At 51.7% G+C, this 14,791-nt stretch overlaps 1 protein-coding gene across 1 annotated transcript in view; it reads right to left on the bottom strand.

The window, feature by feature from the left end:
- The window catches only part of KIF1B (kinesin family member 1B), a gene marked incomplete at its 5' end in the record, with an annotated part of 216,621 nt that overhangs the window by 181,121 nt on the left and 20,709 nt on the right, over nucleotides 1-14,791 (bottom strand). Inside the window, 2 exons of the mRNA XM_089659005.1 lie at nucleotides 28-139; nucleotides 1,150-1,328. Coding sequence (XP_089515131.1) covers nucleotides 28-139; nucleotides 1,150-1,328 — 291 coding nt within the window. The remainder of the gene's footprint in view (nucleotides 1-27; nucleotides 140-1,149; nucleotides 1,329-14,791) is intronic.

Below are 14,791 nucleotides of genomic sequence, written 5' to 3'. Positions count from 1 at the left end.
GAAATCGCTGTGACATGTATTGCTTACCTTCTCAGTGGAGAGGTTGGTCTCTACGTCGAATCTCTTTTGGGTAAAGACAATGGTAAAGACTGCATGGGAGCGACTGCTGGTCTCATTCATGTTAGTGGCGGCTACCGTCCTGTAGAGACAGAATGATTTTAAAATAGTGCACGTTCCTATGAAGAGATACCGGACTTTATCCAGAGATTTATAGGCTCAGGCTGGGTCAGACTGAAGGAGAAGCACTCAAATGGTGATCATTTTAGAGCTTCTAGGATGGATTCAATGAAATGCCTCTGACTTTCTGGCTCTCACCAGTCTCCACAATGCCAGTCCAGGCCTGCATCTTTGTCTTCTGGTTTATATCTGCTCGGATGTGACATGTTAATGCCAGTACATAGTATTCTGGCTCTGAGACCTTGGCACTGTACGATGTTAGCATGAAGTTCCAGCGCTGGGAGAGTAAAAAAAAATGATTCCCTATTCTGAGACTGCACTAATATTAATCCCAACACCTAATCTACGACTAAAATTAACCCCCATAACACGAAGTTAGCCTCTAGCCGTGCATCCTTTCCCCCCGCCCTGTACCAATGTGTCCTCCCATATCAGCAGCATGTAACTGGCTGCTGGAACCATCAGAAAACCAGAAAGCGTTTTAGTTTTCCCCTGAAAGCGGAGCTCCACCCAAAAGGGGAAGTTCCGCTTTAAGGACTGCTCCCCATTAAGGATTGCCACCTTTGGGGGGGCGGGAAAGCGGGTACCCGAATTTGACAGGTACCCGCTCCCACTTCTGGTCCGATCGCCTAGGTGTCCTCCCTCCTTTCCTGTAGTCTTTTGGGACACGTGACAGATCCCAGAAGACTACAGGACCATTCATGAAGAGCAGCGCTGCTCACGCATGCACAGTGGGTACCCGGCTGTGAAGACACAAGCTCTCACAGCCGGGGGCCCACACTAAAGATGCCGGCCTCCTGGAATACAGGTGAAACGGGCTGCAGGGGACACACCGCAGGACCGAGGGACAGGTAAGTGGCTGTTTTTTTAAAAATCAGCAGCTACAGTTTTTGTAGCTGCTGACTTTTATTTTTTGACAGGATGAGTGGAACTGAGCTTTAAAAGCGGCTATATATGCTCTTTTATATTCACCTGGCCTTGTTTCCTGCGTCCATCAGGTCGGCAATATCAGTGTATGAGGTGACAGCCAGCTTGGACAGGTCTTCCACATAGGGCCCCAGCAGCGGGTGCTCCCTGACACGAAGGTTTCCTTTGTTTTTGGGGTTCAGCAGGTCTCGGACTCGCTCACAGTAAATTTCCATGTAGCTAACCTGTAAGTGGCACAAAAGAATTAAAATGTGAGCAATGTGCAAGGTGGTGTACTCCAGTGGATAACCCTTCCCCACTCCGTCAGAGACTAAAAAGAAAACGCCTCGTCTACAGTTCTATTTTAAAGTGAGAGAAGAGGAGGAATCTGGGCAACTCCTTATATAAATATATATTTTTTGGTTGTCAAAGTGCAGAGAAGATTCATTTTGAGATAATTTAGCAAGTACACTGAAGCACCAGGGCTTTTTTTCAGCAGGAACGCGGGGGAACGCAATTCTGGTACCTCCAGCACTGATATAATGATAACATCTCCTATGCTGTAGGACTCAAATCAGAGATGAAGGAATCGAGGAACCTCAAAACAATTCCACCAGTGCATGGAAGGATGTGCAGCTCTACAACAGGGCTGGGGAAGCCCGACTGATAATGTGAAGTGAAGAAAAAAAAAAAGAGCGCACCAACCTTGCGCATTACCTCAGTAATTCGGTGACAGTAACAACGCCACCATCAAACCCGCCCCGCAGGCCAGAGTACTTGGTGTCATTCTGGACTCCAACCTATCCTTCCAGCCCCAAGTCCAATCTTTAACAAACTCGTGCAGACTCCATCTCCGCAACATCGCCAAAATCCGCACGTTCCTAACCCCAGAAACCACTAAACAGCTCATCCACTCCCTCATCATATCACGACTCGACTACTGCAACTCCCTCCTCACTGGCCTGCCTCGCCGCTGGCTATCCCCGCTTCAGTCCATCTTGAATACGGCTGCCAGACTCATTCACCTTTCCAACCACTCCGTTTCCGCCACCCCCCTCTGCCAATCCCTCCACTGGCTTCCGATTGTGCAACGGATCAAGTTCAAAATCCTAACACTGACGTACAAAGCCGTCCACCATACTGCCCCGAACTACATCACTGACCTAATATCCAAGTACCACACAACACGCACACTCCGCTCCTCACAAGACCTCCTTCTCTCTAGTTCCCTGGTCTCCTCCTCCCATGCCCGCCTCCAGGACTTCTCCAGGGTGTCACCCATCCTCTGGAACTCCCTGCCCCAACCCATCAGATTATCACCTACTCTCCTCTCCTTTAGGCGCACCCTGAAAACCCATCTCTTCAGGGAAGCCTACCCCACCCCCTGCTAACTTGCCGACCTCCTCCACTCTTCCTACCACTCCATCCCCCACAGCCGTCTCCTCCTGTACCACCATCCCCTCCCTCCTAGATTGTGAGCTCGAAAGAGCAGGGCCCTCGATCCCCTCATGTTTTGCATTGTATTGGTATTGTTCTGTCACATGTTCTGTCCCCCTTTGTAATGTACAGCGCTGAGCAAACTATCGGCGCTTTATAAATACTGTATAATAATAATAATAATAATTTTATTAAATAAAATATATATACTCACAAACAAGGATGTAAAACAAGCATTACAGATCCTGAAAGGAACTTGGGAGTGTACAGCCAATGTAAGTCGAGTCACGAGGGTAGACTTTCAAAGTGAGGCTGACGCGTTTCGAAGGGAGACCCTTCTTCATCAGAGCTCTTCACCTCCAGCACTGAACCTATGTAATGGCAAGGGGTGCTGCAGGGTCTTTTGATGCTGGCTGCTTGAGGATCTATTGTCACTGGAGGGGATCTATTTTTGCATGAGGGTATATTGTTCCTGGGAAAGGGGGGGGGTCTTATGTTGCTGGGGGTCAATTGTTGCTGAGAGGGAGCTACTGTTGAGGCAGACGTCTTCTTTTGCTGGCTGCTGGAGGATCTATTAATGGGAAATCTGTTGTTGTTGCAGGGGGTCTAAGGTTGCTGGGGTAGTATTTTGTTGTGGGGGTCCATTGTTGTTTTGGGGTTGAAAAGGGGTGGTACTGGGAGGTGAGTAGGGGTGAAATCAAGGAGTGGTGCTCAGAGGTGAGTAGGGGGCAAAGACAAGGGGGAAGTTCCTGCACCTATTCTCTGAGAACAAAAAGCCCTGTGAATCACTTATATGTAGTGGGGGGCGAAATAAAAGATGACATGATGTAGTCTTTCAATAGTAATAACATGGCAGGTTTTGTTTTTGGTGTCCCCTCGTAACATAGGTTCATCGTCTGTTTAAACTGCCAACAGACCCATGATCTTTTCACTTGCATTAGGGCTCTTTCACGCTGCAGCAAAGGTGTAGAGCAGTGTACCCAAAGTTTTCCTGCGAGTTACCCGCAGTTTCCCATGGACTTTTATTATGCCCCACATTTTTGATGCATTGGTGCAAAGATGCAGCATGCAGGACTTTTGTGTGCACTTTCAGAAAATGCACCGAAAATTCAGGATGTAATGAAACCGTGTCTATGGGAAACTGCAGGTCCCGCTGCACTGCACCTGTGCTGCGGTCAAACTGCAGTAGGCAGTGTGAAAGCGCCCCTTCATGGACGGGTTCACCTTTAGGAACATGTCATATGTTACACCCGTATTATGGGTCTTAATCACCCGCCTCTCACCGCCACAGCCCCCCTCCCTGCCCCAGACAAGGAGGGAGGCTGTCACATTTAAAATCAGTGTATCTGTCTGGGGCTCCACCCGCACAGCTGCGTCATTCATTCATTCACAGGGATCTGTAAATACATAAAGTACAAGTCCTGTCCACAACTGGGATTTAAAAAAACTGCAAGTAAGCGGATTAGCATGCTGGTAGGATATTCACACTTCCTACAGCTCTGAAACTGACAGCCTGAACAGAGCTAGGGGGCACAGAGCTGTAGGCAATGTCTGCAGGAGCCTGACACTGCACCCTTCATCCGCTGATCACAGGTATAGTGCTCTGCAGGCGCCTGTGAAAAAAATTATAAATGCTCAGTTTTCTCTTGCAAAAATACGTGCATAATTTTTTTTGTTTTTCCCTCTAAGGGCTCAATCATACTAGACTGCTTGGTAAAACACAGCGGGCTATTGTCTATGTGAGGTCTGGCAGGGGGAAAATAAAATGCACATTTTACCGCATCTGTTTACTTTTGTTTTTAAACCTTTTTTGAAGTGTCACTGTGGCAACATGCATGTCTGAATTTTTGCCCACTACGCCATACCAGTGTTTTTTTGTGAATGAGGCACAAAGAAAACATATAAACACTTGCAGAGTGTATGGGAATTTGAAAAAATAGAAACTTTTCTATTCTTGGAATATGGCCATAAGCTATACGAGTGTCTATGCGTATAATGGGGGCTGGACTCAGCTGCGCACAACCCTTCACGTCTACTGGTGGCAGGACGCAGCCGCGCACAACCCTTCACGTCTACTGGCGGCTGGACGCAGCCGCGCACAACCCTTCACGTCTACTGGCGGCTGGACGTGGCTGGACGCAGCCGCGCACAACCCTTCACGTCTACTGGCGGCTGGACGCAGCCGCGCACAACCCTTCACGTCTACTGGCGACTGGACGCAGCCGCGCACAACCCTTCACGTCTACTGGCGGCTGGACGCAGCCGCGCACAACCCTTCACGTCTACTGGCGGCTGGACGCAGCCGCGCACAACCCTTCACGTCTACTGGCGGCTGGACGCAGCCGCGCACAACCCTTCACTTCTACTGGCGGCTGGACGCAGCCGCGCACAACCGTTCACGTCTACTGGCATTTGGACGCAGCCGCGCACAACCGTTCACGTCTACTGGCATTTGGACGCAGCCGCGCACAACCGTTCACGTCTACTGGCGGCTGGACGCAGCCGCGCACAACCGTTCACGTCTACTGGCGGCTAGACGCAGCCGCGCACAACCCTTCACGTCTACTGGCGGCTGGACGCAGCCGCGCACAACCCTTCACGTCTACTGGCGGCTGGACGCAGCCGCGCACAACCCTTCACTTCTACTGGCGGCTGGACGCAGCCGCGCACAACCGTTCACGTCTACTGGCATTTGGACGCAGCCGCGCACAAACGTTCACGTCTACTGGCATTTGGACGCAGCCGCGCACAACCGTTCACGTCTACTGGCGGCTGGACGCAGCCGCGCACAACCGTTCACGTCTACTGGCGGCTGGACGCAGCCGCGCACAACCGTTCACGTCTACTGGCGGCTGGACGCAGCCGCGCACAACCGTTCACGTCTACTGGCGGCTGGACGCAGCCGCGCACAACCGTTCACGTCTACTGGCGGCTGGACGCAGCCGCGCACAACCGTTCACGTCTACTGGCGGCTGGACGCAGCCGCGCACAACCGTTCACGTCTACTGGCGGCTGGACGCAGCCGCGCACAACCGTTCACGTCTACTGGCGGCTGGACGCAGCCGCGCACAACCGTTCACGTCTACTGGCGGCTGGACGCAGCCGCGCACAACCGTTCACGTCTACTGGCATTTGGACGCAGCCGCGCACAACCGTTCACGTCTACTGGCATTTGGACGCAGCCGCGCACAACCGTTCACGTCTACTGGCGGCTGGACGCAGCCGCGCACAACCGTTCACGTCTACTGGCGGCTGGACGCAGCCGCGCACAACCGTTCACGTCTACTGGCGGCTGGACGCAGCCGCGCACAACCGTTCACATCTACTGGCGGCTGGACGCAGCCGCGCACAACCGTTCACGTCTACTGGCGGCTGGACGCAGCCGCGCACAACCGTTCACGTCTACTGGCGGCTGGACGCAGCCGCGCACAACCGTTCACGTCTACTGGCGGCTGGACGCAGCCGCGCACAACCGTTCACGTCTACTGGCGGCTGGACGCAGCCGCGCACAACCGTTCACGTCTACTGGCGGCTGGACGCAGCCGCTGACAGCCATTCACGTCTACTGGCGGCTGGACGCAGCCGCGCACAACCATTCACGTCTACTGGCGGCTGGAAGCAGCCGCGCACAACTATTCACGTCTACTGGCGGCTGGAAGCAGCCGCACACAACCATTCACGTCCACTGGTGGCTGGACGCAGCATCTGGGTTTCCTGGGTGAGACAAATACGCAGGAATTTATTTTGCATGGGCTCAGGGCGCCATTTGCTAGAGCCCTTAATGGCAATAAATTACAAAATGCTCTGAAGGGTAATGACACATACAATATCAATATTATATGTGTCGTTCCCATTCAACAAAAAAATTGAACACAAACCGCAGTTCTACTTCTAAAACATAAGCGTGACCTTGTAGGTTGAGGTCTTACACTGCCGTGAGCTCTCAGTGATGTGAATGCACATGTCAGTGTTCTACGTCTCAGTAGTTGAGCTGCCCAGTGTTAGTTGGGACCCCCCTCTCCACTGCCACAGACACACATAATAACTGGCTTCATACAAGCAGCCGGTGGCAGTTAATATCCAAAACCTATAATCGGATTAAAGAGCCCGGTGGGCTCCGAGTGTTTCAAAAGGCGGCTTTGTGGAGAATTCACTTTTCATTTTTCCCTGGCTCGGATGGAAGGCGTTTGGCTCTCGGCTCACATTAGAAATGGGCGCATTAAACTTTGAAAAGGAAGTTATGAATAATTCACAGCGAGTTCAGATCTTCAGATCATGGATATAATCATAGCCAGGAGAGCGGGCAGCCCGGCCTCTGTGAGAGATAAACTGCATATGAAAAGGACATACTGAGCGGGCTGACGCAGAGAAATCTGACAACGATGACGTTCAGGAAGAGCAACCGCAACAGTCTGCTCCACCCGCAACTTCATATTCATCCACTGGTATACTCTGTGCTGCGGGAGGGGTCTGCTTCACCCATAACTGTCTACTGACATGCTGCTGTGCTGCTGGAGGACTCTGCTTCACCCATAACTGTCTACTGACATGCTTCAGTGCTGCTGGAGGACTCTGCTCCACTCACAACTCTACACTCATGTATGAACATGCATCTATGTAGCTGGAAGACTCTGCTCCACCCATAACTTCATATTCATCCACTGATATACTCTGTGCTGCTAGAGGGATCTCTGCTTCATCTATAATGGTACAATAATTTATTGACATGCATCTATATAGCTGGAAGGCTCTGCTCCACCCACAACTATCTACTGACATGCTCCTGTGCTGCTGGAGGGCGCTGCTCCACTCACAACTCTACACTTATCTATTGATGTGCATCTATGTAGCTGGAGGGCTCTGCTACGCCCACAACTTTACAGTCATGTACAGACATACTTCTGTGCTACTGGAGGGCTCCGCTCCACTCACAACTCTACACTCATCTATAGATGTGCATCTATGTAGCTGGAAGGCTCTGCTACACCCAAAACTATCTACTGACATGCTGCTGTGCTGCTGGAGGGCTCTGCTCCACCCACAACTATCTACTGACATGCTCCTGTGCTGATGGAAGGCTCTGCTACACCCAAAACTATCTACTGATATGCTTCTGTGCTGCTGGAAGGCTCTGCTACACCCAAAACTATCTACTGATATGCTTCTGTGCTGCTGGAGGGCTCTGCTACACCCAAAACTATCTACTGATATGCTTCTGTGCTGCTGGAGGGCTCTGCTCCATCCATAACTTCACACTCATCTACTGAAGTGCCTCTATGCTCCTGGAGGGCTCTGCAACACACATAACTATCTACTGACATGCTTCTGTGCTGCTGGAGGGCTCTGCTCCACCCACAACTTTACACTATGGTACAGACATGCTTTTGTGCTGCTGGAAAACTCTGCCCAACCAACAAATTTACATCTACTGGCATGCTTCTGGGCTGGTGGACATTGCTCCATCCATAACTTTACATTCATCTACTGATGTGCTTCTGTGCTGCTGAAGGACTCTGTCCACCCACAACGTTTACACTCATCTACTGATGTGTCTGTGCTGCTGGAGAACTCCGCTCAAACAATAAATTCACACTTCTACTGGCATCCTTCTGTGCTGCTGGAGGACTCTGATCCACCAACAAATTTACCCTCATCTACTGAAATGTTTCTGGGCTGCTGGAGGACTCTGCTCCGCTAAGCAAATTCACACTCATTTTCACAAATACCTTAAGTTGTCGGCAGTGGCGGACTGACCATTTGGAAACTCGGGCACTGCCCGAGGGCCCGGGGTCAGTAGGGGGCCCCATGAGATGCCCCTGGTACCTTTTTCATAGGCTTTTTTGAGTTTGGGCAAGGACACAGGGGCCCCATGATCCCCTATTGCCCGGGGGCCCCATGAGTTGTCAGTCTGCCCCTGGTTGTCGGAAGGCTTTGCTCCAACCACAACCTCACATTTCATCACCAGACATACTCTCTGCTGCTCGAGGACACTGCTCCACCCAAACTTCACACTCATCTACTGACATACTTTGTGCAGGTCAAGGAAAACAACCAGCTGCACACCATGGAGTCCCTTTGTTTTTCATCAGAGGAGGACCTCTTTCTCTGATCCACTTAAAAGAAAAATTGGGCGTAACCATAGAGACCATACGCGAGGACTCAACTCCACGCACAAGGTGACACTCATGTCCTGATATAACCTGGGGTGCTGGAGGATCCACACACAGCCTCAAACCCCTGTAAGATCCAAGCAGATAGGGTCCTAGCCAGGATATGTCCTTGGGTACCCTCTATCTAATGAAACGCTCTGTGCTACTGGGAGGACTCTGCACCCTACAACTACGTCTTTGTATATTTAATATGTGAGATGATGTAGAAATATTTGTGCTTGCTGTACAACACAAAATGCCTTCAGTGATCTTGATGAAGTCTTCTCAGCTTGATATTGATTTTAAAGGGAATCGATTCCCATAAATAATGTATGTTTACAATGCTGACGGTGCACTCTCCACCGCTGAACAAAGAGGCCCAGTCTGAAATCAACAAGCTCTCTACTGTCTATTGCAGTGTCACTGTGACAACTGGGGGGCCCTGGAGTCTTCAGAAACCTACATAAGCCCTCCTCGTTCATTCATGATGACTAGAGATGAGCAAATCGAACTTGGCGAAGTGGAATTCGTTTCGAAGATTAGGAAAAATTCGATTCGCGCCGAATCCGAAAATTAGTAAACTTCGGATGCACGAATCGAATTTTCCCAAAAATGGCGGCGACGTGTGGCGACGGAGCGGGGATCTCTGGGAAGGCGCGCAGACAAGGCGCGCTGACCCATAATGCATTCATTCATGACATGTGATCGCATTAGCCAATCAGCAGCCAGCCAGCACTGTGTAATGGTGGAGCTATAAATCGCGGCCATCTTAGAATTCTCCATTAGCCTCCGGTCATTCAAGAGAGACAGACCTGTCTGTATTAGGGACAGAGTTAGGGCCACAGAGACTTTAGGGCCACAGAATCGTTACTCAGGGACACAGAATCGTTACTCAGGGACACAGAATCGTTACTCAGGGACACAGAATCGTTACTCAGGGACACAGAATCGTTACTCAGGGACACAGAATCGTTACTCAGGGACAGACACAGAATCGTTACTCAGGGACAGACACAGAATCGTTACTCAGGGACAGACACAGAATCGTTACTCAGGGACAGACACAGAATCGTTACTCAGGGACAGACACAGAATCGTTACTCAGGGACAGACACAGAATCGTTACTCAGGGACAGACACAGAATCGTTACTCAGGGACACAGAATCGTTACTCAGGGACACAGAATCGTTACTCAGGGACACAGAATCGTTACTCAGGGACACAGAATCGTTACTCAGGGACACAGAATCGTTACTCAGGGACACAGAATCGTTACTCAGGGACACAGAATTGTTACTCAGGGACACAGAATCGTTACTTTCTGCTTCACAACCACTATTGTACGTTCAAAGAGTTAAATCCTGTTTTATGTTTGGGGTGCTTATTGAATTAAAGAGTATGTCAGACAACACGCAGAGGAGTGGCAGAGGAGGCAATGTTTCAGGAGCGAGCAGATGTGGCAGCAGAGGAAGGGGTCGAGGCAGCACTAGTCGCAGCCAGAGGCCAGTGCTCACGGTGTCATCCAGCGGTCGTGTCTCCACCGACAACCCTGCCGTCATCGATTGGTTGACTCGGTCGTCTTCCTCTTCCCAGGTCACCTCTGACACCTACAGCCAACGGTCGGTGGGTACGTCAGACACAACCGTTAGTTGGCATGGCCCGGGAGCAAGCCCACTGAAATCACGTGTCCTCTACCTGCCCCTGTCCTTTGGTGTTCCCTCACCAAGCGAAGTATCGCATGCTGTGGGCTCAGCCCCACTGTACAGTGAGGAAGAGCTAACAGAGGGCGGTCAGGAACGGGGGGAGACATCCGCCTCTTCAGCAGCCAGGCGAAGAAGTACTCGCGAGGAGAGTGGCTCGGTAGCCGGTCTAGAGACAGGTCTGTCTCCTGACCCACACGCAGCCGAGGGGGCTAGTAGTGACGCGGAGACCCTAATTGATGATGATGAGGCTGATCGCACTTGGCAGCCTCGTCGTCATCAGGCTATTGCTTCCGCGTCATCAGGAGAAGAGGGTGCCAGCTTGGCAGCGAGCAAAACAGTCGGTGGGTTGCCCAGGAGGCAGCAGGGTCGCAGCAGTGTCAGTGGAGGCAAACGGCCACGGAGTAGAGCACCAGCTCCACTGCAGCCTACCACCACGGCCAGTAGTGGTGCCGGTGTGCACGGAGGAAGTAGCAGTCAGCCAGTGAGGAGTAGCGGGGGCAAAGTTTCCTACTCGGCGGTGTGGCAATTTTTCGTCAAGCCGCCCGAGGAAGTAAACGTAGCCGTATGTCGACTATGTGGCCAGAAAGTCAAGCGTGGCCAGGGGGCCCATGTTGGGACTACAGCGTTGCGTCAGCATATGCAGCGTCGCCATTCGGTGGCCTGGGAAAACCGTGATAAAGATACGGCGGTTCTGCCTGCCCCAGCCCCCGCTCCATCACCCGCTTCGTTACTTGCTCCGTCACCCGACGTCAATCGCCCTCTATCAGCCAGTCAAGGCTCCAACACCTCTGCTGAGGGGAGTTGTCGCTCGTTGGCATCTTCCGCTCGTTCAGATGCTCCTTCTCCTGCTACTCCTCTTCACGGATTCCGTCAGCAGTCTTTCTTGGAATCCGTTTCCAAGAGACAACAGTTTGCGAGCACGCACCCGACGGTGCAGAAGCTGAACGTCCTCCTGTCCAAGTTGCTGGTGCTGCAGTCCCTCCCTTTCCAAGTGGTGGACTCAGCACCTTTCCGAGAAATGATGGCTTGTGCCGAGCCGCGGTGGAGAGTGCCAAGCCGGCATTTCTTCGCCAAAAAGGCAGTGCCAGCCCTGCATTCACATGTAGAAGAGATGGTGGGCCAGTCTTTGAGCATGTCGGTCTCTGCCAAAAAGCACGGCAGCGCCGACGTGTGGAGCTGTAACTACGGTCAGGGACAGTACATGTCATTTACGGCCCACTGGGTGAACGTGGTCCCATTACCCGACCGGCATATCACATGTGCAGGGCGCAACGGTGTCACGCTGTGCTGCACCTGGTATGCCTTGGCGAACGTAGTCACACAGGGGAGGAACTTCTGAGTGTAATGAACAGAGAAATCGACAGATGGCTGTCTCCACGCAAACTGAAAATCAGAACCATGTTGACCGACAACGGAAAGAACATGGTGTCTGCTCTGCGTCAAGGAAGGTTGTGCCATGCGCCATGCATGGCTCACGTGTTCAATCTGGTTGTCAAGCGGTTCCTAAAATCCACCATCCCACTGCAAGACATCCTTAAAATGTCACGTAAACTTTGCATGCATTTCAGCCATTCCTACACCGCAAAGCACACCCTCCTTGAGCTGCAGCGGCAGAACGGAATTGCACAGCATCGCCTGATCTGCGACGTTGCAACAAGGTGGAATTCAACCCTACATATGTTAGACCGCCTTTACGAACAGCGAAAGGCCATCACCGATTTCCTGATGTTACAAGCGGATAAAGGTACTCCCCTGTGTAACTTAGATGTCAGCCATTGGCAGCTCATGCGTGACACCTGCCGCTTGCTCAGGCCCTTTGAGGAGGCCACGCTATTCGTGAGTCGGCAGGACTATGGGATGAACGACGTCATTCCTCTGTTGCACGTCCTGGAACAAATGCTGTTAACAATGGCTGGTCAGGGTGCGGTAGACGTGGCGCACAGATCTCAACGCCACATGACCCCTGTGGGGGCAGGACAGGAAGAAGAGGAGGAGGTAGAGGAGGACATTGGTGCTCAGGAATTATTGAGTGAAATGGGTGGTTTTTCCACTCAGCGGACAGGAGTGGAGGAGCAGGAGCATCTGGTAGAGGAGGAGGAGGAGACAGAGGACCCAGACGCACCGTGGCAGTATGCTGTGGAGATGGAGGCAGGGAGTCCCTCGCATTCCTTGGCACAAATGGCCCATAGCATGCTCGATTGCTTGCGTAGCGACAGCCGAATAATAACCATCAGACAGAGGGATGACTTTTGGCTATCCACCTTGTTGGACCCTCGCTACCGTTCAAAAATGGTGGCCTTTTTCACACCTGCTGAGAGGGAGGCCAAAATAAAGTACTATAAAAACCACCTATGTAGTCAGTTGGTCTCTGCCTTTCTGCGCCAACGTCCATCCTCAGACACTGTGGGCCCTGTGCGCTCGCGTTCCGCTGCCATGGCAGCAGGGGAGGGGTGGGGTGGTAGGAGCAGTGGCAGCTCCACCAGCAGCGGCTGCCTCAGTCTGCAGTCGATGATGAGTAGCTTTCTTCACCAGCGCAGTGAGGAAACTACTAACCAGCCGCAGCAGCAGCAGCATCAGGTGGACCTGGAGCAGGACCTCAAACAACAGGCTCGGGCCTACTTGGACAGCACCCTGCCAACCGAGGTAGACAATCCCCTTGACTACTGGGCAACGAAACTTGACCTTTGGCCCCAACTAGCTGAATTTGCCCTTGAAAGGCTGTCATGCCCGGCCAGTAGCGTGGCATCGGAGCGCGTGTTTAGTGCGGCAGGAGGTATTGTAACTCCGCGGAGGACACGACTGTCCACCCAAAGTGTGGAGAGACTCACGTTTGTGAAAATGAATCAGGCGTGGATTAGTCTGGATTTCAAACCACCAGTTCCTGACACAACTGACTAAATCCGCCATGAATCATGCCCCAAACAGGTTATTATTTTTAACATAGGCCTCTGTATGGCCTTCAATTTAAGCTGCTTACGCTTTGCCACTCTGCCATGGGCCCCTGTACCGCCTCCTCTTGCTGCTGCCAGGTCCAGAGTGTGTCATGGGTCCCTGTACGGCCTCCCATTGCTGCTGACTTCATCGCCAGACTCTGCCATGTGCCACTTTCAGGTCTCCTTACACTGTTGGTGGGTTCCATTTTGTGATAGGGTGCTGTATGGCCTTCCATTGCTGCTGCCTCCACCGCCACCCTGCGCCATGTGCCTCTGTCGTCTGCTCACGCTGCTGACGGCTTCCGCTTTTTAACCGAGGCCTGTGTTTGGCTTCCGAATACTGCTGCATCCACCGCCACCCTGCGCCATGTGTCTCTGTCGTCTGCTCACGCTGCTGACGGCTTCCGCTTTTTAACCGAGGCCTGTGTTTGGCTTCCGAATACTGCTGCATCCACCGCCCGCCCACTGCTGCTGCCAGGCCCGTAATCTGTCATGGGCCCCTGTACCGCCTCCTCATGCTGCTGCCAGGTCCAGAGTGTGTCATGGGTCCCTGTACGGCCTCCCATTGCTGCTGTCTCCATCGCCACACTCTGCCATGTGCCACTTTCAGGTCTCCTCACACTGCTGGTGGGTTCCATTTTGTCATAGGGTGCTGTATGGCCTCCCATTGCTGCTGCCTCCACCGCCACACTGTGGCTCCACACTCTGGTTTTGGCCCCGTGACTGCCCAAATGAGTGAAGTGTGCGGTGATTCTAAGATCGACGGCACTCATCTGCATGTCATACTGACTGACAGTATTATTTCTCTTCCCCAGCAGACTCCAAGGGCATTTAAATTAAAGGTACAGTGTTCTGCACTAATAGAAGCCTAGAAACACCCTTTTTATAAGTTAAATTCGCAGCGAATATATTCGCCTCGAATCGAATTTATTCCGCGAATTCGGCGAATCAGCCGAATCGAATTTTTGAATAATTCGCTCATCTCTAATGATGACGGTATAAAAGGGTGAGGACATTGTTCATAACAAACAGATCTAATTGCCATGTTACTAATGGAACCGAAAAAAAAAGAACTCTGGTGTAAGTGAAAAGCGGGTCAATGAGCTGATGGAATCACTTAAAGGACAAGTTCACTTTTTAAAAAAAAAAATAAAAAAATGCACATTTTTTTGCAGGTAAAAAAATGTGCATTTACTATTTTTTTGTTTTGGGAGCCTGGAAAGTATTGCACCAGCAATCAGCAGATCACTGGTGCCACGCAGGACTCCTGCAGACCTGTCAGTGTATCTGTTTGCTTGTACCTCGTATAGGCAAGCAGATACACACCGACAGGAAGAATCAATGAACTACTGCAAGACTTCTCCAGGTCCTCCCCCATCCTCTGGAACTCACTGCCCCAATCCATCAGACTGTCGCCTTCCCTCCTCACATTCAGGCGCTCCCTCAAAACCCATCTCTTCAGGGAAGCCTACCCCACCCTCACCT

Source organism: Staurois parvus, unplaced genomic scaffold, assembly GCF_062004578.1.
Source record: "Staurois parvus isolate SC_StPar_1 unplaced genomic scaffold, SC_StPar_1.0 ptg001122l, whole genome shotgun sequence".
Classification (NCBI taxonomy): Eukaryota; Metazoa; Chordata; class Amphibia; order Anura; family Ranidae; genus Staurois; species Staurois parvus.
The sequence above is the reverse complement of the archived record's forward strand: the minus strand, read 5'-3'. Positions and strand labels throughout refer to the sequence as shown.